The following is a 26,400-nucleotide window of genomic DNA, read 5'->3' on the forward strand; positions in this document are numbered from 1 at the left end:
CCACATATCCTTCAGCCACTCCACCGGACTACACTGGACAGACCACAGCAGCGTCCACTTCAACTTCAGTAAAACAACAACCCATCGCCGCCCACAACAGATCCCCCGAAGATGCTGGACCAAGATCACCACAGACCAGCTCACCACCTCGCTGAGCCAGAACCCTCCCACCCACACCACAGACCCTAATGAAGCAGCATGCAACCTCACACGTTGGCTCACCGTCTGTGCCGACACCCTGGCCACACTGAAGAACCCCCCCACCAGAACCAGCAGCAAGAAAGCCCCGTGGTTCACCGACGACCTCATACACTCCAAGAAATCCTGCCGGACCCTCGAGAAAGCATGGCGCAACGACCAGTCAACAGAGAACATGACAGCCCTCAAAAACGCCATCACCAAACACCACCGACTGATCCGCTCCACCAAAAAGGCAGCGTTCAGAGAAAGACTGGACAACAACAACCACAGCAGCAAGGAACTCTTCAGCATCGTCAGGGAGCTCTCCAACCCCAGCGCCAGCAACAACGACATCACGCCCTCTCAAGACCTCTGCGACTCACTGGCACTGTTCTTCCACAACAAGATCGCCGACATACACCACAGCTTCGGCCCCCAGATGACGCACCCCACCACCGAGCCCACAACCGCCACCACCACCCTCCGTGCCTGGAACACCGTAAGCACAGAAGACACCGCCCGCACGATGAACACCATCCACTCCGGCTCCCCTTCTGACCCCTGTCCACACCACATCTTTAACAAAGCCGACACCGTCCTCGCCCCCCAACTGCGGAACATCACCAACAACTCCTTCGCATCCGCCACCTTCCCGGAGAGCTGGAAACACGGAGAAATAAGCGCCCTCCTGAAGAATCCCACCACAGACCCCACCGACCTCAAGAACTTGCGCCCCATCTCGCTCCTCCCCTTCCCCGCGAAAGTCATCGAGAAGACCGTCAACAAGCAGCTGAGCGCATTCCTCGAAACCAACGGCTCCCTCGACCCATCGCAGTCTGGCTTCCGAGCAAACCATAGCACCGAAACAGCCCTCATCGCAGCCACTGATGACATCAGAGCCCTGATCGACAACGGGGAAACTGCCGCCCTCATCCTCCTTGACCTCTCGGCCGCATTCGACACAGTCTGCCACCGCACCCTAACCACTCGCCTCCACAACGCCGGAATCCGAGATGGAGCTCTAGACTGGATCACCTCCTTTCTCTCAGACAGAACACAGAGAGTCCGCCTCTCCCCCTTCCAATCATCGTCCACCAAGATCATCTGTGGCGTCCTGCAAGGATCCTCACTCAGCCCCACCCTCTTCAACGTCTACATGAGCCCCCTCACAGCCATCGCACGTCAACACAACCTTAACATAATTTCCTACGCTGACGACACCCAGCTGATCCTCTCCCTCACCAACGGCCCCGCCACCGCCAGGAATGGATGAAACTCAGCCGGCTGAAACTGAACTCGGACAAGACAGAAGTCCTCATCCTCGGCTCATCCCCCTCCGCATGGGACGACTCCTGCTGGCCCCCGGCTCTGGGCACCACCCCCAAGCCCACGGACCACGCACGCAACCTGGGCTTCATCCTGAACTCCTCCCTAACGATGATCAATCAAGTCAACGCCGTCACGTCTTCCTGTTTCAACACCCTGCGCATGCTGGGGAAGATCTTCCGATGGATCCCCACGGAAACCAGGAAGACGGTCACCCAGGCCCTCGTCACGAGCAGACTGGACTACGGGAACGCCCTCAACGCGGGATCCACGGCCAAACTACAGAAGAAACTACAACGCATACAGAACGCTGGCTCCCGGTCAGCAAGAGAATCACGTTCAGACTCCTCACCCACGCACACAAGGCCCTCCACGACTCGGGCCCCACCTACCTCAACAACCGCCTTTCGTTCTACACACCCACCCGCCAGCTCAGATCCGCCAGCCTCGCCCTCGCCACCATCCCACGGATTCGCAGAACCACCGCAGGAGGAAGATCCTTCTCCTACCTGGCTGCCAAGACATGGAACTCCCTCCCCACCCACCTTCGGCAGACCCAGGACCATCTCACGTTCAGGAAGTTACTCAAGACCTGGCTCTTCGAGATGTAGCAGCACCCCCCCAGCGCCTTGAGACCCGTCCGGGTGAGTAGCGCGCTCTGTAAAGGCCTTGATTGATTGATTGACTTTGAGCAGGAATGGGACATCCCACGCGATACCCATTTCTTGAACCTGCAACTTGCAATAGGTCCTATTTTTGGACAGCAGTCTTTTTATGTTTGGCAATGTTTTGCCTCTTGTGCCTGGATAATCTTCAGGTGCATGAGAATACAATTACTGCATGATATCTGCTTCCTGCAGTCACAGCACAGATTGAATCCAGTGGTTTTGAGAGTGAAATATCATCCTTGGAACACTGTTCATTTGTTAAAGTCATTGAAAAACCAACAAGTTGGACTCAGAGCTACGGATACGTGTCAAAGAGCACATTGGTGTAGAAGGGGACAGAACAAAGTGGAACAGATGACAGCACAACTCCATTAATTCTCTTACGGGGCAGTATAGAATAATCGCGGAACCACATTGCATCACCTACCCAGTGTATAGGAGCATTGGAGGGAAAATTCTCCCAATCCAGTTTGGCTCCTGGGTATATTCTTAAAGTGAGCAATTTGCAGTTTGAAGTATCCATCACAAATTGGAATGCTCAATGTTGATCAAGCACATTGCCCATGTCTGGAGTAGCAGTCTTTCCTATACCTATTCCTTTCCCTGGTCATCCCCCTTCTAAAAAAATCTTGAAATATAGGGATTCTGGGTCCAATAGAAGGAGCCCCTAATGCTCACTTTTGTGGAGCTAAATGCGTCTTAGATATTCTGCCTCTTGAAGTCATCTTCCAACCTACTACTGAGAACAGTGCACGCATGGTCCTTCAGGGTGCTCCAGGACATTTTCTGGCAAAGGGTCATGCTTCCACAGTCCGAAATTCATTAAATACACCATACAAAAGATATGTGGGTCATTCACCACCTTTTTTCTCTGCAGCCGGGTTATTACTTTTATTCTTGTCCATCGATGTTGAAAAATCAAAATTCCTGTCAAGAAACACTTAAAACATCAAAAGAAAATAAATTAAATCACGGGCAGGGAGAAAATAAGTGGTCGATGCTGAAACTGCTAGTATAAGGTTTAATGGAATAGATAAGTTTGCTGGATTCTTAAAAGGATTGACCTTTTGTACAAACATCTGCAAGACTGGTGTTATATGACCGCATTTTACTTAATTTACAACATGTTTCTAGATTAATTTAAATATAGCATGTGGGGTTTATGCTGCAAGAAGATTTTCTGTGTATTATTAGGATTTTTTCTCCACATCTGATGTTGTTTCTCATAAAATGGAGTAAAAAAACGTTTGAAATAAAGTAAATTGGGCTGGTAAGAAGCCACAGCTTATATGTTATTAGAAGAATTCATTGAACACACACATGCATGCGTGTGTGTGTTGAAGAAGTGTGCCTGGATCTCTTGTTGGGAGCAACAAGTTGTAATGTTTATGAGTTTACCTAAGATCCTATGACGCAGAGCAACTTCTAGAGAAATATAATTGGTTCCTTTCTGAGTTGTCTGAGGAACGATCTCAATCAACACTAGCCTCATGCCCTACTAAACCAAACCAACAAGATCATAGAGTTTTTTCTTATAATAACCAGATAAAACGCTGCCACAAATTTGAAGAAAAACAAGGGAAATGTGGAATTCAAGGTGATTTGTACCAAATAACTGTCCAGACTAGCCATCAGATATGGAAAAGGTGACAAAGCAGGCTCTGGTACATAGTTTGGCAGGGAAACATGCTGAAGTAAACAAGGTGCATAAAGAATCTGCACTAGTTATATAGAAATATAAACCATACAATAAAGTAAATATGCAATTTTAAAGTGGTGACCCACTCACCCACATGCAGAGAAAGAAAATGAGTTACTTACCTGTAAGTGTGGTTCTCCAGAATTTGTATTTTTTATAGATTCACATGCTTGAATCATTCTCCGTCGTCGAAGTGGGAGTCCCACGGTTTCATAAGAAAGCACTGTGCAAAAGAACAATAGATAGACATAGCACTGAACTATAGAATCTATAGCCTTTCTATGTCCTTTTTAAACAAGCATTTGCGATGCAATAGGTCTTGCATTCACACAAGTTTGAGCTATTGGCATTGTAAATGACAATGCCTTTTATTTATGTTTTGGGCTTTAAAAAATAAATAAAAGGCATTGTCATTTACAATACTAATAGCTTAAAGTATCGCAAATGCGAGACCTATTGCATTGCAATAAAGGGCCTTCTCGACTGCTTGTTAGATTGTAAATACCAGAGGAAGAAGCCGGCCTGCGTCGTCTTCAAAGTAGTGATAAATAGTGCAGTGAAGAAGATGTGTAAGTGTTGTCAACTACACAGACACAAAGTGTGAAGTGGGAGTTAAAAATGATCCGAGCTATAAACACTAACAAAGCGCTCCAATACCTTTCGCTCTGTGATTACACTGTCGTGGCTCAGGAGGAATAACGAGGGGGGCTATTTCCTGCCCTCTCCGTGATTTGAGTGTGCAGTGTGGCATTGCGTAATGTCATAGCTATCTTTGGCCTAATAAAAACACTCCAGCTGTAGTAGGACCCTGGCTTTACCTCCTGGTGCAGGGCGGGCTGTGCTTTATCGCAGGTATGGAGGGAGGTAGGGTTGTTCTTGGCTGCAGCTCTGGCCTCATACAGTGCCCCTGCTATGACTAGTGAGCGAGAGGCGCTGAGTTAGTGGCATTGGTATTGGTGGTGGTCTTGGTGGTGGTGATATTGATGGTGGTGGAATTGGTATTGGTGGTGGTGGTATTGGTGTTGGTGGTGGTGGTATTGGTGTTGGTGGTGGTGGTGGTACTGGTATTGGTGGTGGTGGAATTGGTGGTGGTGGCATTGGTCGTAGTATTGGTGGTATTGTTGGTATCTGTGGTGGTGGTTGTATATATTTAGTTCAAGGCCCAGACCATGAAACAAGAGCAGAGAAGAAAGAGATACAAAAACAATCACATGGGTTTAGCCCTGGAAGACATCGTATTACAGCATGTTTAAGTGAGTCGAACTGCACCAGAATTTCAACCCCTTCAGAGTTATGATGCCCCAGGCTGCCAACAACTCAGAGCCTGCGTAACCTCTAGTTCCGAATGGAAAGAATTTGACTGACTATCTTTGATGACCTGTAGGGGTGCAGGCTCCTTCAGAAAAACCTGTGTCTTCACGATTGGCTACTGGTGAACCCTTGTAAGTCCCTAGTATATGGACCTAAGTTACCCAGGGCATAGGCACACCAGGGGCCTCCCGTGGGCTGCAGCATGTATTATGCCACCAATGAGAGTCCACTTAAACCGTGCTTGCACCCCTCACCACAGATATGTTTCCTTACATCTGAGGTCACCTCACTTAAAACCTATAAGTCATCCCCATTCAGATCTTGAAGCCTGAGGGCAGGGTGCTCGATTAGAAGCACAAGGGTGCCCCTGCAAACCCAGGAGTTGATTTTCCAGGCTTTGTAAGTTAGGGCAGCCATTTAATACATATAGAAGACATCAAGTCAATTATGAGATGTCTAACTATACTGGCTGCACCGAAACCGGTCATGTTTGGTATCAAACATATTGAAATCCTACCCCAACGATGATTCCAGTATTGGATTTAGGATCCCATGTACTTGGAGGCTTCCCTAGGGTGCCCCCCTGTGTTACTGGTACCAGCCTCTCAGGGTCTAACAGCAAGCTAGTGCTACTGCCGACAAGGCACATTTCTGCCCTCCTGCTACTTAGCTGAGCTCGAGCAGAGGAAGGCAGAACAAAAGGTTTCCTGCCACAGGGAGGTGTGACCACCTCCCAGACAGGACTTAGTGTATTGGACTGGAGATGGGGGGCTTGCCAGAGCCACCAGACTGCTTTCAAGGGCAATTTGGGGCCCTCCTTGCATACTCCAGTTTGAGCCAGTTCAGGGAGCCCTTGGTTCTTGCTCTGGCGCAAAACTGGACAAAGGACAGGGGAGTATCCTCCCCTCTGTCCAGCACCTCCTCTAGGAGGGATCTTGAATCGTCCCAACCCATTCTCTAGGGTACTTAAGGCCTTACCTGAGGGTGGCTCTTCAGATTGGTCATGGGACGAGATTCAAATTCGGAACCACTTTAACTTCAACCATCTGGGCACCTTGAACTTCGCCTGGAATCGAGACTGCACCAAGGAAGACTCCTGTTGCTCCTGGTCTTGCTGTTCTTTTCCAGGACTGTGGGAGTCAAGGACACACAAAGCATCTGCAGGCACCCCAACAAAGCTGACCGGTCTGCTGCTCCTGACATCCCACAGACTCTGAAATGCTCAGCAAAACAGGTTAGGACAGAAGGAACCACCCGTGGTAAGTACCCAGAAACACCATGGAGGTGGTGAGCAAAGTGAAAACACAGCTGCGTACTCAATGCAAGTCAATAGGAAAGTTGCGGTTGCAGTTTTCAAGAAGAAGGACCCATCCCAGTGAACCCTGAAGAAACCCCAGTGGAAGATGGAAGGTTGGAGAGTCACCCCACCCATGGATACCCCTGGAACCAGGATACCTACACCAGCGTAACCAGGTGCATAGGTGTGAAGTGAAGTCTGAAACCGACATAGACCACAATAGAGGAGTTCAGAAAAGATGCAGCTGGCGAGGAAGGTGAAAGAGTCCAGTGGAATCCAAGGATGGATTCTTGAAGAGGAGATCCTGCAAGCAGAGGGGACAGAGTCTTTGGCACTCGGAAGTGACCAGGAGGCATGGTAGACCACTGATCACAGAAGATGCAGGAGTGATGGCGATGACCATGTTGCTGTAGCTGTGAGGACCCTGCGACGATGTAGAAGACCAGGAGCCAATTATGAGCTGTACCACGTCGGAACTCAAGAACCAGGGGGTCGGTGTCCGGCAGGACCACCAACAAGCCTTGGCATCAGCAAAAGACATGAAAAACGGTGAAGGTGCAGCGTTGGGACCAGCAAGGTCCAAGGGACTCACCAACGGTAGGAGAGTCAGAGCAGGCTCGTGCAAGCAGATGACCCCACTGAAGAAGGAGTAGATCCTCAAGAGGACCCATAGGCTGAAAATACAGGAGTCACAAGAGCACCTCGAGCAGCTCAGCAAAGAAGGAGGCCCACGGTGCCAAGGATGAGGTGAGGACGCTGATATTGGCTGGAAGAGATGCTGGTGGCTGGAGCTTCTTGGAGCCCGAAGATCTCTGGCGTGCAGAGCCAACAAGCCTTGGTAATGGCAAGTCGATGCGGTGCACAGGGGTTTGGTCCCAGCGGTTCTGACAAGGGATACTGGCCTCAAGATTGCAGAGAGGACAGGACAGGTCCCAAGGGAGTTGCACAACCACCAGCTGTGTTTTGAAGTCTGTGGGAGATAAGGAGCAGCAGACCGGTCAGCTTTGTTGACGTGCCTGCAGATGCAGGGGAGTGACTCCTTCACTTCACAGGAGATTACTTTGGGTGTCCTTGATACCCACAAGTCTGCTGAAGAACATGGAATAAGCACAGACATAGACAACAAAGAAGACTTGCAGAACAACGAGACCAGAAGTAGAAGGAGTCTTCCTTGGTGCAGTCTCGATTCCAGGTGAAGTCCAGCGAAGTGCAAGTGTCCATCGTTCGAAGTGTGACGTAGTTCAGTCTTGAGTCTTGTCCAATGACGAATCTAAGGAATTACCCAATGGTAAGCCCTTAAGTGCCCTAGGGAAGGGGTCGCTTGCAGAGGAGGGGCTGGAGAGAGGGGAGGATACTCCCATGTCCTTTGTCCAGTTTCATGCCAGAGCGGGAACAAAGGGTTACCTGAAATGGCTCAAATAGGAGTATGCAAGGAGAGCACCAAATGAGCTCTTCAAAGCAGTCTGGTGGCGCTGGCAAGAGCACCCACTCCAGCCCTATACACTAAGTCCTGTCTGGGAGACGGTCATGCATCCCTGTGACATGAAACCTATTGTTCTCCCTTCCCCTGCTCGAGCTTGCCTCAACAGCAGGAGGGCAGAATATTGTCTGTGGTCGGCAGCAGCACTAGCTTGCTGTCAGACCCTGAAAGGCCCTTATCGGGAGTACAGGGTGGTACCCCAAGAGAGCCCCCCAGTACATGGGATCATCTAACTATGGCTCTCCCCACTGTTGAAAGAGATCTCATGCCACGTTCAGATGGAGATTTCATTTGTGATCCGCCAGGCACCTTCGGCTGAGCTTGTCCGCCCTGGCATTCAGCGAATCAGCCAGGTGTTGAACCACCAGGAAAATGCCCAGTTGTTCCAGCCAGGCGCAGGGCCTCTTGACAGAGGGTCCACAACCCCACTCCACCCTGTTTGTTGCAGCACCACTAGCGGTAGTGTTGTCTGTGGACACTTGAACGAGTCTTCTCTTTATTGATGGTAAAAAACAAGTTATTTACCTGTACACTGTGGTTCTCCAGTATTGATATCCTTCATAGATTCACATGCTCGTATCTTCTCCGTCGTCATGGTGTGAGTCTTGCGTTAGTTAGAAAAGAAGTACATAGAAGTACATAGAAACCACCAAAAGGAAAGCAAAACTTTAATATTCGTCAGCATCTTTATATAGGTCCAGACTTTGACCAATCAAAGACCATCCCTAGACCTCATCTCCCCAGCAGAGCCACCAGACCTCAGATTTCGCACACGAGTGTGCTAAGGTTAAGAAGTAACATGAGATCAGAAGTGGCAAGCCTAGACGGGGAGGAGGGAGGGCCGCATGTGAATCTATGAAAGATATCAATACTGGAGAACCACAGTATACAGGTCAGTAACTTGTTTTTTTCCAGCATTGAATCTTTCATAGATTCACATGCTTGTATCAGGGTAGTTATCAGTGTCATTCCTTAAATTTGCGACAAGGCGAAGACCTTCATATGCAATAAAAATGAACATATTCAAACATACCAATACATATGAATCATGAAATCCAAGTAAATCGTTAAATAGCAAATAAATCTGTGAAAAACCAAATACACGAGATAAATAGAAGTGATAGATACAAAAACTGTACCTTAAGCAAACAGATGTCTCAGGACAGCTTGACCCACTGCAGCATCCGCTTTCCATGCCGAGTCTAGGCAGTAGTGCTTGGTGAATGCATGCACGTTAGACCATGTTGCTGCTCTACAAATGTCTGGAAGAGATATATCGGCAAAGAGGGCTGTAGAAGCTGCCATCTTTCTTGTGGAGTACGCAGACACTTTTGCAGAATGAGGTTTTCCAGCTTTGTTATGGCAGAAAACAATTGCAGAGGAGATCCAACGTGCAATACTGCTCCTCGAAAGGGCTTGGCCCTTCCTTGGCAAAGTAAAGGAAAAAAATAGCTGATCCGATTTTCTGAAAGTCTTTGTTCTATGAATGTAGAACTTGATGCATCGCTTTAAGTCCAAAGAGTGCAATGCTCTTTCAGCGGCAGTTGAAGGATTTCCAAAGTACGTGTTGAGCAGAACTAGTTCATTCAAGTGAAGAGAAGTTGGAACTTTAGAAATGAATTGAGGATTTGTTTCAATAATAGCTTGTCTTGTCGGAATTGAAGGAAAGGTGCAGCTACCGTGAAAGCCTGAATTTCACTGATTCTTCTGGCTGATGTGAGGGCTAAAAGGAGAGCCGTTTTCCATGAAACATATTTTAAATCAGCCTTATGTATGGGCTCGAAAGGCAATTTCTTCAACTGGGATAGTACTGTGTTTAATTCCCATGGGACTGCAGGGCGCTTTAAGGGAGGGAAAACCCTGAAGAGGCCTTTCATAAATTCTTTAACAATTCTTGTTGACCACAAGGAGAGTTCTCCTGGTTTCCTGCAAAACCTGGAAATTGCCACCAAGTGTACCTTGATTGATGAGTGAGACAATTTTGACTTAGCTAAGTGAAGTAGGTAAGGCAAAACCTGTTCCGGGGTTGAGAGCAAAGGATGTAAGTCTTTTTCCGCGCACCAATGGCAGAATCTCTTCCATTTTGCAGCATATGACCCATTAGTGGAAGAGGCTCTGGCCCGTTGGAGGATGGACCTGCAATCTGGAGAGAATGTCTAAATCTGTGAATTCATAGTCGTGAGGTTCCACCCTGACAAACTTAGAGATTTTATTTGAGGAATGACATTCTGACCGTTGTTCATTGAGAGTAGGTTTGGCAGTGGAGAAAAGAGAATGTGCCGCGATATCGAACACAGGAGAATCTCCGTCAACCAAAACTGCCTCCGCCATGCCAGAGCAATGCGAAAGAGATGACATGGTTCTTTCTTCATCTTGCTCAATACTCTTGGGATGAGGGGAAAAGGCAGGAACGCATAGGCGAACGTCCCCATCCACTGCATCTGCAGAGCGTTCCCCCAAGAGTTTTTCTGAGGGAACCTATTGGCGAACCTTTCGCACTTCCTATTGCTTTCTGTTGCGAAAAGATACAGTTTTGGATTGCCCCACAGTTTGAAGACTGGTCGCAGCTGGTCCACGTCTAACTCACATTCGTGACATTGGGAATTGATTCTGCTTAGAAAATCCACCCAATCGTTGTCCACGCCCAGAACATGCTCTATTTACAACATTATGTTGTGCTGAATTAGCCACATCCAAATCTCCTGGGCCTGTTCTGATAATGTGAGAGACCTGCTGCCCCCTTGTTTGGCACGATAGAACATTGTTGTGGTATTGTCTGTTCTTACCAGAACAGAGGATCCCTGGATTCTTGGAAGAAAAGCTTGCAGTCCCAGAAAAATTGCCCTCAGTTCCAAAAGATTGATTTGCAAAAACGTTTCTTAAACGACCATCTTCCGTGGATTTGCAATTCCTGGAGATGCGCCCCCGTCCATTGAAGCGTCCGTTGGCATAATGTAGCAAGGCTGTGCTGGTTGAAAACAGAGGCCTGGAGAGATATTGCTTTTCTTTTTCCCACCATGACAGAGCCTGCTTCATTATGTGAGAGAGAGAGATGATGTCCTCGAATGTGCCGTGCGCCTGAACCCTCTGCATGTCTAATTGCTCCTGGAGAGGCCTCATGTGCAGCCGATAATTCTGAATCAACGGGATGCAGGATGACAGCATCCCCAGGAAGGATTTGAATACTCTCACAGAAGTGGACTCTCTTGCGCACAGAAGGGTTGCTAAGCGCCTTATCTTGAGCTTCCGTTCTGAAGTGGGAAACGCCTTCATCAACTTGGTGTTCAGTAACGTCCCTAGAAAAATACGCTTCTGGCTTGGAATCAATTGCGACTTCTCTACGTTGAGTTGTAACCCCAGAGACTTGAAGAGCCACTGACAAGTCCATGTAGATTTTCTGGTAGAGTGAAATGTAGCTCTTTTCACTAGCCAGTAGTCCAGGAAAGGGTAAACCTGGTTTCCCAGCCTTCTCAGAAAAGCCACTACTGAGCGAAGGCCGAATGGCAAAACCTTGAACTGGAAGTGATCCCCAGCAACCTTGAACCTTAGGAATTGGCGATGCTTTGCATGAATGTGGATGTGAAAGTATGGGTCCAAGAGATCGAGGGACGCTAGAAAATCTCCCTAGTTTATTAATAATAGAATCTCTTGAAGGGACAACATCCTGAACAACTGTTTCTTGATGTATTTGTTCAGCTGTCTGAGGTCCATTATCTGTCTCTATTTCCCGCATTTTTTCTTTATTAGGAAGAAATTGGAATAAAAGCCCTTCCCTCGTTGTCTGAAAGGCACCTTTTCTATCGCCTCTTTTATTAGTAGAGTCAAAATGTCTTGCTTTAACAAGAACAGATAATGATGATGCGTTCTTCTTGGAGGTGGAGTTCGAGGAGGCTTGTGGACAAATTCTAGGGTGTGGCCGTGTTGGATGATGTCCAGCACCTATTTGTCCTTCGTGATGGCTTGCCATTGATTTAGAAATGGAGAGAGCTGATGGGACTGTAGAGGCTGAAAACGATGAGGTAGCTGGCGGAAGACAAACGTCAATACCATCTTGAGGAATCCTGCGATTTTCCTCGTCCTGCAGGCTTGCGCCTAGCTGATTGCTGATTGTATGACAGATTGGAGGCAAGAAATTGCTGCTATTGCTGTCCTCCGTATTGTGGTCTGTAACTCTGCTTAGAATATGGTTGATATCTGTATGACTGGTAGGACGGTCTTTGCTGGAACTGACCTCTTCCTCTACCTCAACAAAAGGACTGAAAACGCCTTTGTTGCAATGTGCCTAAGGAACGTGCGGTCTCAGCATCCTTTTTGATGCCCTATAGCTCTTCATCTACCTGCTCTCCAAACAGATTTTCCCCATTGAAGGGCATATCCAGAACTTTCGATTGAACTTCAGGGAGGAAGGACGTTGCCATAAGCCAGCCCTGTCTACAAAGAACTGCGGCACCTACCATTTGCCTGAAAGCAATCAAAGAGAAATCCATTTCAGAATCAATCACCTCCGAACACCCTCTAGCACCCTCCGGCAGGAGTTCTTTTTCTTCTTTCTTTTTATCCTCAGGAAGGTGTTCGAGAAGAGGAGCCAGATCTGACCATAACTGACGGTCGTCCCTCCCCAAAATCGGTAAGGAATTAGAGGCCTTGATAGCAGTAGCGACCATAGTAGCGAAGCGTTTGCCAATGCTGTCAAGGTGTTTGCCTTCCCTGTCTGGAGGCACCGAGCAAGGAGATTGTAGATTCCTAGAACGCCTCTGTGCAGCCTGCATTATAGCTGAATCCGGATAAGGATGACCAATTAAACACGCCGGAGCAGAATCAGGTGCCTTGTATTTTTTTCCCATCCACGGTAACACAGCAGGAACGGAGGCTGGGTTCTTCATAATTTTCAAACCTTCACTCCGGATGGAATCCACAATCGGAATGGATCGAACCGATTTCTTTGTTGCATTCTTAAAATCATAAAGAAAACATTCGGTTTGTACCACAGGCAAAGGCAAATCGAATCTTCTAGAGGCTCTCTCTAGTACTTCATGAAAGCCCCCAATATCTCCCGGGGAGGGAAGTTGCTGGAGGGGGGGAAAGGCAATGGTGAAGATGGAGCCACATAGTCATCCCATTCTTGACCATGTAGGTCCGGTCCCTGAGTGAGCTCACCCTCTTCGGGCTGATCATCTGCCTCACTCTCGATGTAATCATTTTGGATTGTAATGCATCGAGGAGCCTGTCTCTCAACCTGCGCAACAGGCGGCAGAGTAACTACTGGTGGAGGCGGAGCAACTTGAATATTCAAACCGCCGGGCATCAATGGAACCGGGGCGTGAGAGTCGGAATTTTTTTAATATAGTCATTTAACATATGCCTAAGGTCTCTGACCAGGGAGATTGGCACCAGCGTGGAATAACTCTGAACTTCCTGACACTCTTCATAAGCCTCATAAGGATAGTGCTCTTGGAAAGAGTCGTATCGTTGGGCCTGAGAGCGACCCGTGAATGAGTAATCCCCCTCTATATATTCTGAAGTGTCCTGTCCTTGCACCTCCTCCTCCTCATCAGTGTCCTGGCATTTAACTCTGAGCTGTGAGGGGCCGTAAGCGGGGCCAAAAAGACTTTCATCCCCTGATTCCTCCGTATCAAGAAGGTGAGAGGGAAGCAACGGTGATATCTTAGGTAAAGGTGACAAGCCTGGTGAACTTGGAACCAAATGGAAACCTTTAATGTCCTGTTTTGATCAGTCGACGACGCCATTGACGACGGTAGACGCCTGATAGTGATCGTCCTTGACCCTGCCCGAGAGGGTGATTTAAACACTGTCGTCGATGGGTGCTGTTGACGCCCTCGTCGACGGTGTTCCCGTCAACGAAGTTGTAGACGCAATCGTCGACAGTGTATGTCGTCGCCATTGAAGCCGTCGATGATGCCGTCGACAAGGAAATCGTCGTCACCGTGTTCGTCGACAATGCCATCACCACGGGGGCTGACGATGTAGTCGTCGCCATAGAAGTCAGGGATTTAGTGGAAGTCCTCGACGACGGGTCTGTCGACGGTGCTTTTTTCTTCGACGAAGCCTGTTGGAGAGGTGTGACAGGCAGAGAAGCAGTAGAGGATTTCTTCAAGCCTGATTCCTTAAGCTCAAGGGCTGTTTTATCGGCAGTGGAGAATTTCTCTGCCTTTAATCTCTTTGAATCAGCCTTTAGTGAGGTAGCGCTCTCACTTTTACGCTTCCTCTCAGCTGAGGATGGCCCAGGGCTCTTTTAAACATCAGATGCATATTCTGATTTTGATTTCTTCTTCTGGAGCCATAACTACAATCTGGCCTCTCTATCCTTTAGAGTTTTTGCTGAAAAGATTTGGTAGTATTTACAGTCCTTGGCTGTACGTTTAGGGAAAAGGCAATAAAGACAGTCCTTGTGTGGATCTTCAGAAAAAAGCCTTGGCTTCTCACAGGATCTACTGGGCCTAAAAAAGCCTCTTCTTAGAACCCTCTGAAATCTTTGAAGCAAAGAAGGTAGAAAGACAATACTTTGAGCTGAATTCTAGCAGGGTCAACAGTTCACTCACTGACAAACTCAGCAGAGCTCAGGGAGACTCCCTTACAGACGACATGCGGTTAGAAATTTGAGGTCTGGTGGCTCTGCTGGGGAGTTGAGGTCTAGGGCTGGTCTCTGATTGGTCAAAGTTTGGACCTACATAAAGATGCTGACGAATGTTAAAGTTTTTCTTTCCTTTTTGTGGTTTCTATGTACTTCTATGGTACTTCTTTTTTAACTGCTGCGAGACTCCCACCATGACGATTGAAAAGATACAAGCACGTGAATCTATGAAAGATTCAATGCTGCAGAAAAAGGCTTTTCGTGCCAGCCGGATTGCCCGCAGCTCCAACAGATTGATATGGAGCTTGGCTTCTGCCAGAGACCAGAGTCCTCTGATCTCGACCTCTCTCAGATGGCTGCCCCATCCCAGAATGGATGGGTCCTTCACTACTTTAAGGTCTGGGTGGGGAAGGGAGAGGGGTCTGCCCTGGAACCAATCGAGGTTCATCAGCCACCACTGCAAGTCGAGATTTCCTCGAGCTGTGCCCTTTGGAACTTCAGGTCCCACTGCAGAGCCCGCATGCGCCACTGTGCGTGGGTCACAAGCAGGATGCAGGAGGCCATGAGGCACAACTGCCTCAGAGTCATTCTCACCAGGATCCAGGATAGAGGCTGAAACATCGGTATCATAGCCTGAATATCCTGGACTCGTCGCTCGGGAGGGTAGGCCAGAAACTGCACCGTGTCCAGAATTGCTCTAATGAAAGGTAGCGTCTGGGAGGGAGTCAGGTGTGAGTTTGGCACATTGATAGTGAACCCCAGCGAATGCAGGAGGTTCACCGTAGTCTGGAGGTGGGAGACAACTTTTTGGGCCAAGCCTGCCTTCAACAATCCGTCATCAAGATAGGGAAAGACTGGAACCTCTGATCTCCGCAGATGAACTGCGACCACCACCATTACCTTCGTGAACACCTGAGGGGCACTGGTGAGGCCGAAGGGGAGCACGGCAAACTGAAAGTGCTCATAACCCACTGTAAACCGCAGGTAGCGACAATGGGCAGGCAGGATGGGGATATTCAAATAGGCATCCTGCAAGTCCAGCACTACCATCCAGTCTCCCGGGTCCAAGGCAGACAGGACCTGAGCCAGGGTGAGCATTTTATATTTCTCTTTTTTCTGGAAGTATATGAGGTCTCTGAGGTCTAGACCTCAGGCCTCTATCATTCGGGACCAGAAAGTAGTGGGAATAGCAACTACTGACTACTTCTGGCCGAGGAACCCTCCTTATAGCTCCTTTGGACAAGAGAGGTTTGACTTTCTCGCAGAGTAAAGCAAGGCTATCCCTCGTCAGCTGATCGTGTACTGGAGGCATAGGCAGAGGGGGAGTGCCTTCGGAGTACCTTCCACCTAGCCGATGTTATGTATTGCCAGTGGTGGTGGTGATGGCGTACTCTGCCACCGACTGGACGAGTGTGGTCCTAGAAGATTGGACTAGGAAGGCTTTGCCGTGGATGAGGGGTCAGTGGCTTAGCCCGACTTCTGGTTCCCCGACCCACGAGGCTGGGGAAGCCGCGTCCACGAACCCGCAGACGTTGCTGAACTTGCGGGGGTCTCTGGCCGGAATAGGGTTGGTGAGGCTGGTAGCCCCTTCTATAGCCACGAAAGGAGTGAAAGGTAGATGAAGCCCTTGGGGTAGCAGTGAGGCCCAAAGACTTGGCCGTGGCCCGCAAATCTTTAAAGCGCTCAAGGGCAGTATCCGCCTTGTCTCCAGAGAGATGGGAGCCTTCAAAGGGCAGGTCCAGGCCTGGACATCCCCTGAAAAACAAGCAGCCCTCAACCAGTCATGACGGCGAACTGCCACCGTCACGGAAAGCACTCTACCTGGTGAATCTGTTGTGTCCAAGCCACATCTGATGGCGAACTTAGCTGCGCCTCTCCGTCTGAGATGGCCTGAGAATGTAGGGCCCGGTCCTTCTCCGAGACCCTAGGCAGCACTTGCGCAACAGTATCCCATATTGAATGGATGTAACAGCCCAAAACCTTTTTCTTCCCAAAGCTCTCCAGTTTTTTGGATTCCCTGTCCGGGGGTGTGGAAGGGAACGCCCCATGGGAAGTGGTAGCCTGGACCCTCAAGCTTTGGGGGGGTGGGATGGGTAGTAAGGAAAGTTGGGCTGCCTGGGGTTGGGCGATGGTGGCGGGCGATCGTCCTATTTACGGGAGCCCCTGTGCTGGGTTTGGACCAAGTACTCATGAGGCCGTTTGTTAATGCCTCGTTAAAGGGCAGTAGGAGTTCTGAACTCAAGACCCCAGGCTGCAGGACCTCTCTCATGACCGCCACTGTAGGTAGCTGCAGGTCAAGGACCTCTGCAGCCCTACGCAAAACCATAGCAAAAGATGATCCCTCCTCCATAGCCCGGGTAGGAAGGGAAAGCATGTCAGTATCTGGGGAGGTGCCCAGCCCACTGGCATCACCCAGTTCCTCATACCAGTCCGTATCCTGGTGATGCGGGATTTATAAAGGATCCTGCTACCCCTCCTAATCCTCTTCCTCAAACCCTCAACCTTCAGAATAAGGCAGGGTAAACGGCATGGAGCCGTGCCGCTCCGTCAGCACCGCTCTCGTCGCTGGAGGATGCCCGACCGGCTCTGTGTCATCAGGAATGAGAACCAGGGAGGCGCCGAAGGAGGGCGCCGGCAACCCTGAGGCCCTTTGCGCTGGGCACGATGCAGGGGAAGGTCGCTTAGGTGGTGCGGCTGGCATTGTTCTGGACCCGGAAATGGGTCCACCCCGGAGGCCGTGGTGTCCAGGCTGGAGCCGCCAGTACACGAGCCACGGGGGCCCCTCCATTTTTCAAGCCTGTGAGGCCCGGAGGTGCGCCGGAAGCCCAAATGTAGCACACATGGCATCATGAAACTCATTGAACTGGGTGGGGGTCGCTTCCGGTCCCGGGAAGGGAGGGAAACATGGAGTTGACCCAGGCGCCCGCTCAGCAGAGCGGGCCCTTGAGTGCCGAGGCTCCCCCACAGTGCCATGAGGCAGGCTGGCTCGACTTCTTGTGTTTCTTGTGGCGCCTCTTATCTAACTTTGCCGATTTTGATTAAATGGACTTCGACTCACCGGAGCAGTGCTCGGACCTTCCTCTCGACCGAGACCGGGATCGAGAAAGACGCGGTGATCGACGAGGTGCAGGGTGCCGGGCCATGAGAAGCTTTAGAGACCGCTCCCTTAAAGCCTTCGGCGCCATGGCCCGGCAGTCGGAGCACGACTTAGAGTTGTGGTTGCGCTCCAGGCACTAGAGACAAACCAGACCGGGGTCCGTGACCAGGCGCCTCACAGCTTGAAGTCCGAAGCCATCTTACTCGACATGACACACACCTACACACTAACAAAGTTGACAAAAAGTCAAAAAAAGTCTGTCAAACTTGACAGGGGTAGCTCTCTTCAAGGGATCAGCGCTGATGGCGCAGAGCTTGGAGGGAAGAGAAGCTGGAGGCTGGAGCTTCTTGTAGGCCGAAGATCTCTGGAGTGCGGAGCCAACAAGCATTGGCAATGGCAAGTCAACGTGATGCACAGGGGTTCGGTCTCAGCGGTTCAGACATTGAATACTGGCTTCAAAATTGCAGAGAGGACAGTTCTGGCCTCGAGGGAGTTGCAGAACCACCAACTGTGTTGCTGAGCTTCAAGAAGTCAGGACGATTACAGGAGCAGCAGACTGGTCAGCTTTGTTTCAGTGCCTGCAAATGCAGGGGAGTGACTCCTTCACTCCAAGGGAGATTACTTTGGGTGTCCTTGATGCCCACAGGTCTGTTTAAGAACCTGAAAGAAGCACAGACACAGATGATGAAGAAGACTTGCAGAACAGCAAGACCAGGAGCAGCTAGAGTCTATCTTGATGCAGTCTCGATTGAAGGCAAAGTCCAGTGAAGTCAAAGTGTTCAGACAGTCGAAGAGTGATGTAGTTTCAGTCTTGATCCTTGTCCCACAACAAATCCAAGGCCCACCCATGACTTAGCACTTAAGTACCCTCTAGAAAGGATTGGAACAACTCAGGGGTCCCTCCCAGAGGAAGGGCTAGACAGAGGGGGAGGATACTCCAATGTCCTTTGTCCAGTTTCGCACCAGAGTGGGAGCCAAAGGTTCCCTGAACCGGCTCAAACTGGAGTATGCAAGGGGGGCACCAACGCAGACTGATGGTGCTGGCAAGCACCCTCAGCATAGCCCAATACACTGAGTCCTGTCTGAGAGGTAATCACACCTCCCTGTGACAGGAAACCTATTTTTCTACCCTTACCATGCTTGTGCTTGGCTCAGCAAAAGGACGGCAGAATCGTGTGAGTGGTCAGCAGCAGCATTAGCTTGCTGTCAGACCCAAAAATGGCGGTTACTGGAAGTACAGGAGGAGCACCACAAGGGAGCCCCCAGTACATGGGATCATACTTCCAACACTGGAATCGGCGTTGGGGTATGATTCCAACATATTTGATACTAAATGCAGTGATGTCCACTATATGTATAAAATTGGGAGACCACACTTATGAAGCCTGTAGAATCAACTCCTGGATATGTAGGGGTGTTCTGCTAATTCAGGGGCACCCTCACACTTATAACCAAGCACCCTGCCCTCAAGACTGAAGAGCCTGCCATAGGGTGACCTATAGATTTTAAGTGCAGTGACCTCAGATATAGGGAAACTTATCTGTAGTGAGAGGTGCAAGCACCAGCTCACACAGGCCTGTAGTCACAGTTTAAGCGGACTCCCATGGGTGGCACAATACGTGCTGCAGCCCACGGGAGACCCCTTATGTACCCATGCCCTGGGTACCTCAGTACCATATGCTAGGGAATTACAAGGGTACACCAGTAGTCAGTTGCGGGTGTACAAAAGAACGTACCATGGTTAATTTAGGGAGAAAGCACGACTGGAGTTCCGATTAGCAGAATCCCAGTCAGGATAGGTCAAAAAGATACTGACACAAGCAAAAAATGGGGGTAACCATGAAAGCAGATCCTACTTTTCTACAATGCTCATCTAGGTTAGAAAGCCAATGGGGGCTGGGGAGTGGAGGGGTAGATTGAAATGTATACCATGTGATGAAACTTTTTTTTAAAGTAAATAACATTTCATTCTTGACCTTGAATGTATTTTTTTAGCAACTAGGAGTGCACAGGCACGCTGTACCGCTAAAATATTACATCTTAAAAGCACGCCCATGGGTTGGGTGGATCAGGCGGTGGTAACCTCAATTTCAGGAGGCATTGTTTCCCAAGATAAGGTGCAAATCAACATATCAAAAAACAGTCATGTAAGGGGGCGGCTGAATAAGTGAGTTCTAGGGCAGAATTAGAAATGTGTAAAGATTTACAAAAATGATAAAGGTACAATAGAGGCTAGCTAAAGTGCTGATGCAGCAAGTTTTAGTTATTGCATACAAATAATTGCCATAAAGGCTCTTGATAATTATACAATTCAGAATAATAGGCATAGACTCAATTAAGAATCAAAATAAGTGAGAAATCAGACTGCATCCTTAGTAGTACCCAAAAGATTCTGGCTTACCCCCAAAATAGAGGGTTTATACAGGAAATTTCCCCATAGCAAGCAGAGAAAATGAGAAGTTACTAAATTTGGAGCAAATAAATATATTTTCGACCAGTGAGAAAAAAGACTTTTTAAAATCGTCATGTAGCCTCACCATTCAAACACTAACCCACTAAATAAATATTCAGCCCCCACTGATGTAATGTCATCCAGAGGAGTCTGCACAAACTAGTTACAAAAACAATATTGAACCGTTTAAATGAATGCAACAATGTGTGCACGTAGAAGAGATATCTGGAAAAAAGACACATTATGGAGCACTCGCTAGTGAGTCTTCGAGAATGATGTCATCCAAAAATAAACAAACATGACTTGCTTGGCTATGTGCTGCAGAAATAATAAACAGTGAATGTAACATTCATTATGAAAAAGTTGGCATTGAGGCCTAGGTAGCATAAGCCAGACAAATACACTGCAACAAGCCATATTAAAATTGTTTCAAAGGCAATAGTAGCATATCAGTATATACAAGTGAATTTGAGTGCAGATTACAATTAAACACACTGTTAATAATGCACAATTAAGATAAATACAAAGACTTCCACACAGGGAAGGAGGTATTCAATTTAAAGTTAGAAGAAGGAGGTATTGTTTTTTTAACACAGAAATTGGAGCCTTGTGAACACTTCTGAAAGAGCTGGGCATATATCTTAATAAGTATGATTTGTATTCTGTTCTATTGTCATACACTAAAACATTTAAACACATAATATAAATCTTACTTCATGCATGGAATCCATGAGTTTGGTAAGTTGATAAAACCGCTGAGAGCTCGCCACAACTCCTTTCTGTGTTAGACAAATGGCTTTTACTAGCTCTCTAATGTAACTTCCTCTCATCTCCTCAAACACATTTTGACTTCTCAGGCCTTCTAATGGAACTAAAAGACAAAACAGGTTGTGTTCATTTTAAAATGAATCAAGCATCTTCATTTAGACAACACATGTGGACGACGTTTGAAACTAAATATACAACTCTATTCATCAATTTTTTTTTTTAAGTTAATACGTAATACTATGTTTTACATAGAGTTATCAAAATACATAGGAAAACTGCAGAAATCTTTGTAGAATTCTGCGATATTCTGCAGCCAATTTGAAAAATGTCTCGCTTGGAGCACTCCGCTTCAACAAAGATACTCTATATTATTTCAATAGTCTCGGGTCTGAAAATTTCTGTTAACAACCAACATAAAAGTGCGCGTGGGAACGTGGGCGTCTGCTGGAGGAACTTCACCACAAATTGAAATTTTATGTCAGGAGCTTCAGATTATGCTTAACTTTCTTCATTTATATATCTCAGCAGCTAAGGACGACCAATAAGCACAACAGCGCGAAGGACTTCATCCCGATTGAGTCCAAGCAAATTGAAAGATCCACCAATCAAACTGGATAGGCCTCGGATAAAGTCAGCTTCAAGGAAAAGCAGTTCTTCTTTCAGTTCTTCTTTCTTCGCTGCTCAGCAGCCAGAGAAGTGCTTTTCCTTGACAATGGCTTAGTGAGTGTTACTGCTATAGTTTGTGATATGGTTCAAAGCATTCATACTTTGGTCGTTTGCTTTTTCAGCTGCTCCCTACGCTTAGCTTTGACATTTTTCTGCTTTTTGTATGATTTCCCCTGAGTTTCCCTGGGGACTTGCAAGTCAGCACTGCTGTGCATGTCTCATCCATTCCATATCCTTACACACCCCTTGGGACAGGCAATCCGGAGTGGGTCTTCCCATGAGTATCTTAATCCTGATCTCACACAGGTGTTGTCTGTAGGAAAGTAGGATCTGCTTTCATGGTTGCTCCCACTTTTGGTGGGTGTCAGTATGGTTTTTGAATAGTCTGACTGTGATCCTGCTAATTAGGACCCCAGTGACTGTGCTTCCTCCCTAAAATTCACATGGTAAGTACTCTCTGTACCGCCACAATTAGCTACCCATATACCCCTATAAGTCACTAGTATATGGTACCAAGATAGCAAGGACACAGGTGCAGCATGTATTATGCCACCCATGAGAGACCTCTCAAACTGTGACTATAGGCCTGCCATAGCAGCCTCTGTAAGCTGGTGTAAGCTATAAGTTTCCTTATATCCGAGGTCACTACACTTAAAACCTATAAGTCACCCCTATGCCAGGCCTTTCAATTCTAAAGGCAGGGTGCTGGGTTAGGAGTGTGAAGGTGCCCCTGCATGAGCAGGACACCCCTACAAAACCCCTGAGTCGATTCTACAGGCTTTGTAAGTGTGATCAGCCATTTTGATACATATAGTGGCCATGCGTCCTCACACAGTGGCTTATTATATAGTGGCTATGCTGAACCTGGGTGTGTTTGATATTAAATATGTTGGAATCATCCCAACACTTTCACCAGTGTTGGCGGTATGGTTCCATGCAATGGGAGGCTCATTCGGAAAGCCCCGGTACTCCCTGTAACAGCCTCCCAGGGTCTGCCAGCAAGCTAGTGCTGCTGCCAGCCCCAGTCACAATTCTGCCCTCCTGCTGCTGAGCTGAACTTGAGCAGGGGAAGGTACAACAATAGCTCTCCTGTCACAGTGAGGTGTGACCACCTTCCAGACAGGAATTAGTGTATGGGTTGAGGTGGGGACACTTGCCAGCGCTACCAGACTGCTTTGAAGGGCACATTTGGTGCCCTCCTTGCATATGCCACTTGGAACCAGTTCTGAGAGACCTTGGCTCCCGCTCTGGCGCAAACCTGGACAAAGGGCATGGGAGTATTCTCCCCTATGTCCAGGCCCTCCTCTGGGAGGGACCCCTGAATCGTCCTAACCCCTTTCTTAGGGTGTAAAAGGGCTTACCTGTGGGACAAGACTCAAGCCTGAAACCACATCACTCTATGACCGTCTCGACACCTAGACTTCAATGGACTTTGCCTGGAACTGAATCAAGGAGAAGACTGCTGCTCCTGGTCTCACAGTGCTGCAAGTCTTCTTTTGTCATCTGTGTCTGTGCTTCTTCCAAGATCTTAAACAGACTTATGGGCATCAAGGACACCTGAAGTAATTTCCTTTGGGGTCACTCCCCTACATCTGCAGGCACAGCAGCTGACCGGTTTGCTGCTCCTGACAATTCATGGACTTCAAAAGGCTCAGCAACACAGGTGGTGGTTCTGCAACTCCCTTGGGGCTTGACCTGTCGTCTCTGCAATCTTAAAGCCAGTATCCCTCATCAGAACCACTGGGACTAAACCCCTGTGCACTGCGTCGACTTGCCAAGGCTTGTTGGTTCTGCATTCCAGAGATCTTCAGGCTACAAGAAGCTCAAGCCTCCACCATCTCTTCCTACCAAGATCAGCACCCTCACTGCATCCATTGCACCATCGGCCTCCTTCTTTGGTGAGCTGCTCGAGTTCCTCCTGCGACTCCTGTGCCTTTGGCATGTGGGTCCTCTCGAGGGTCTTCTCCTGCTTCAGTGGGCTCCCATGCTTGCTCAGGTTCTGCTCTCACTCTTCTGCACTTGGTGAGTTCCTTAGACCTTGGTCTTTCATGTCTGTTGCTGCTGCCTAAGCTTGTTGGTGCTCCAGCTGGACACTGACCCACTGGTTCTCGACTTCCGAAGTGGGGCAGCTTGTTAATGGCTCCTGGTCTTCCACAGCATAGCCTGGTCCTCACAGATGCAGTGACATGGTCACCATCATCACATCTGCATATTCTGTCATCAGTGGGAATTGCTCTTCCATGCTTCTTGGTCAAATCCGAGTTGCATAGACGCTGTTCCCTCTGCTTTCAAGTTCTTCTCTTCAAGAATCCACCCTTGGATTCCACCGCACTCTTGCACAGTCTTCACCAGCATCATATTTACTGAAGTCCTCCATTGTGGTCTACGGCGGTTTCCGAAGTACCTTCGCACATATGCACCCGGCTTCCCTGGCGTAGGTATCCTGGTTCCTGGGGTATCCAGGGTGGGGTGACCTTCCAACCTTCTGTCTTCCACGTGGTTTCTTCAGGGTCCACTGGGAAGGGTCCTTTTTCAAAACTGCAACCGCGATTGTTAGATTTGGGGGTCTCTATTTGGCAATGGTTGGCACCTTTGTCCAAATAGGGACCCTTGTGTCTAGTCAGGGTAAAGGGCTACACTCCTAAAATAACCCCTGCTCACCCCCTTGGTAGCTTGGCACGAGCAGGCAGGCTTATTTCGGATGCAGTGTGTAAAGCATTTGTGAACACATACAGTAATACAGTGAAAACACTACAGATGGACACCATACAGGTTTAGAAAAATAAGTATTCTTTACTAGACTTAACAGAAGACCAACAACAAAAATCCACAATTCTGTAATCAAAAATAGACTTAAAAATGGTAGGAAATAGCTTAGTTCACTTTAGATTGCAAATGCAATACTTTACTCTCAAAGTACCTTGGATGCGTAATGCAGAACAAACAAAAGGGTCGCAGGGAAGGTGATGCGTCGGTTCCTTACACTCAGGGGAGTGGATGCGTCAGTTCCTTACTGCTGCACAGGGGAGTTGAGGCTCGCTTCCTTACTGTATGGGGAGTTGATGTGTCGGTTTCCTACTGTGATCCGATGCGATGCGACAAAATGACGACTTGGTTACGATGCAACAACGTAGATGCGATGCATGCATGCCCAACAGCCGAGCGGCGACTCAGTGATCTTCTGAGCCATGACAGGCCCTGCAGCACGCTTCTCCGGTGATGCGATGGTGACCTCTGTGGCAGTGGCACGCTTTTCCAGTGATGTGATGCGCTTCGGCAATGCGATGGTGACAGCGGCAGCGGCGGCACGCTTACTCAGCGATGCGACGGCAACTGCTCTGGTGGCGACGCGCTTCTTCTTCGTTGAGTTGCACTTCCAGCTCCCAGCGACACACAGTCTCTCAGAAGGCCCAGCACAACAGCAGGTTCTTCAATTCCCAGCAAGGGAATTCGAGGGGGAGCTGGGTGTGAAGTCTTGTATCCCTGACACTTCAGGCAGGAGGCAAGCACAGTTCAAGCCCTTGGAGATCTTCTTCAAGATGATGAAAGCACACTCAGTCCCTTTCTCCTTTTTTAGCAATGAAGCAACCACTGTAGGCCAACCCCCAAACACACAACACAGGGGTAGTCTCCTCCTTTAGCTGCCTGGTTTTTCTCCTCAGCAAAGGTTTGTCTTGATTCCCAGAAGTGATCTAAAGTTCAGGGGTCTGGGTCCTCCTTTTTATACACACAAATCCTTTGTCTCTGAAGGCAGAGAGTGTCTGTACCTAGTCCAAACCAGTTGTGGGTGCTTTTTGCCAGTGCACAGCTTCTTCCTTTGTCAGTGTGGACCAAGGGTCATCAGACGCACCACAGGAGGTGGAGCCAGCATTGTGGAAGGCAGGCACAGCCCTATTCAGGCCCAGGTGCTACTCCTCCCACCACTCCCAATGCAGATAGGTCTATTCAGCCTAGTGCTGACTCATCCTGTCTCCTGGAGCCACCCAAGCCCCTGTCACTCACAAACCAGACATGGAATACACAAACCTCGCAGAGGCAGGCTGGATGGTTAGGCAAGAAAATACCTACTTTCTAAAAGTGGTATTTTCAAACACAGAATGTTAAAACCAAGTTCACTAAAAGATGTATTTTATCATTCTGAATTCAGCCATACTAAATTTGTTTTTCTACCATGTTCCCTGGGTCAGTTAGGATTATAAGATGTTATAACCAAATTGCCCATTCTGGCCTATGGGGACAAGTAGCCTTGCAATAGTGAAAAACGAAAATGGCTGTAATTCACTATTAGGACATGCCACACACACCAGGGCATATCCTACCTTATACTTACAATGCACCCTGCCCTTGGGCCTACCATATGGGTGACTAATATGCAGAAAATGGAAGGTTTAGGGACTGGCAAGTGGGTGCACTTGCCCAGTCAGCATGGCAGTACCAGACTGCACACAGGTTCTGCAATGGCAGACCTGAGACACACTTTACAGGCTGCTTCTGTGGGTGGCACAACCAGTGCTGCAAGCCCACCAGCAGCAGTTGGTTTACAAGCCCTGGGCACACACGGCGCACTGTACTAGGCTCTGACAAGTAAACCAAATAAGCCAATCATGGAGTCACTAATCCATTACAACAATTTAACATAGGGAGCACTTGCCCTGTAACACTGAATACCAGTGGCACAGTGCCCAAAGCCTCCAGACCAGCAAAACATTTAGCAAAAACACAGGAGGCAACAGCAAAAAATGTAAGGGAGACCCACACCAATAGTGCCAGGTCTAACAGCGACTTTCCCATTGACTCCTATTGAGCACCCGGCTGTATTTCCACTCTGCAGACAGCCTCCATGGGGTTTCTGGGTACTTACCTT

At 48.4% G+C, this 26,400-nt stretch overlaps 1 protein-coding gene across 1 annotated transcript in view; it reads right to left on the reverse strand.

The window, feature by feature from the left end:
- PGR (progesterone receptor) overlaps window positions 1-26,400 on the reverse strand; it is a 697,443-nt gene that overhangs the window by 31,130 nt on the left and 639,913 nt on the right. The window contains exon 7 of the mRNA XM_085621437.1: window positions 20,816-20,973. Within this exon, the coding sequence (XP_085477563.1) occupies window positions 20,816-20,973 (158 nt within the window). The remainder of the gene's footprint in view (window positions 1-20,815; window positions 20,974-26,400) is intronic.

This window comes from Triturus cristatus, chromosome 8, assembly GCF_964204655.1.
Source record: "Triturus cristatus chromosome 8, aTriCri1.1, whole genome shotgun sequence".
In the NCBI taxonomy this organism is placed as follows: Eukaryota; Metazoa; Chordata; class Amphibia; order Caudata; family Salamandridae; genus Triturus; species Triturus cristatus.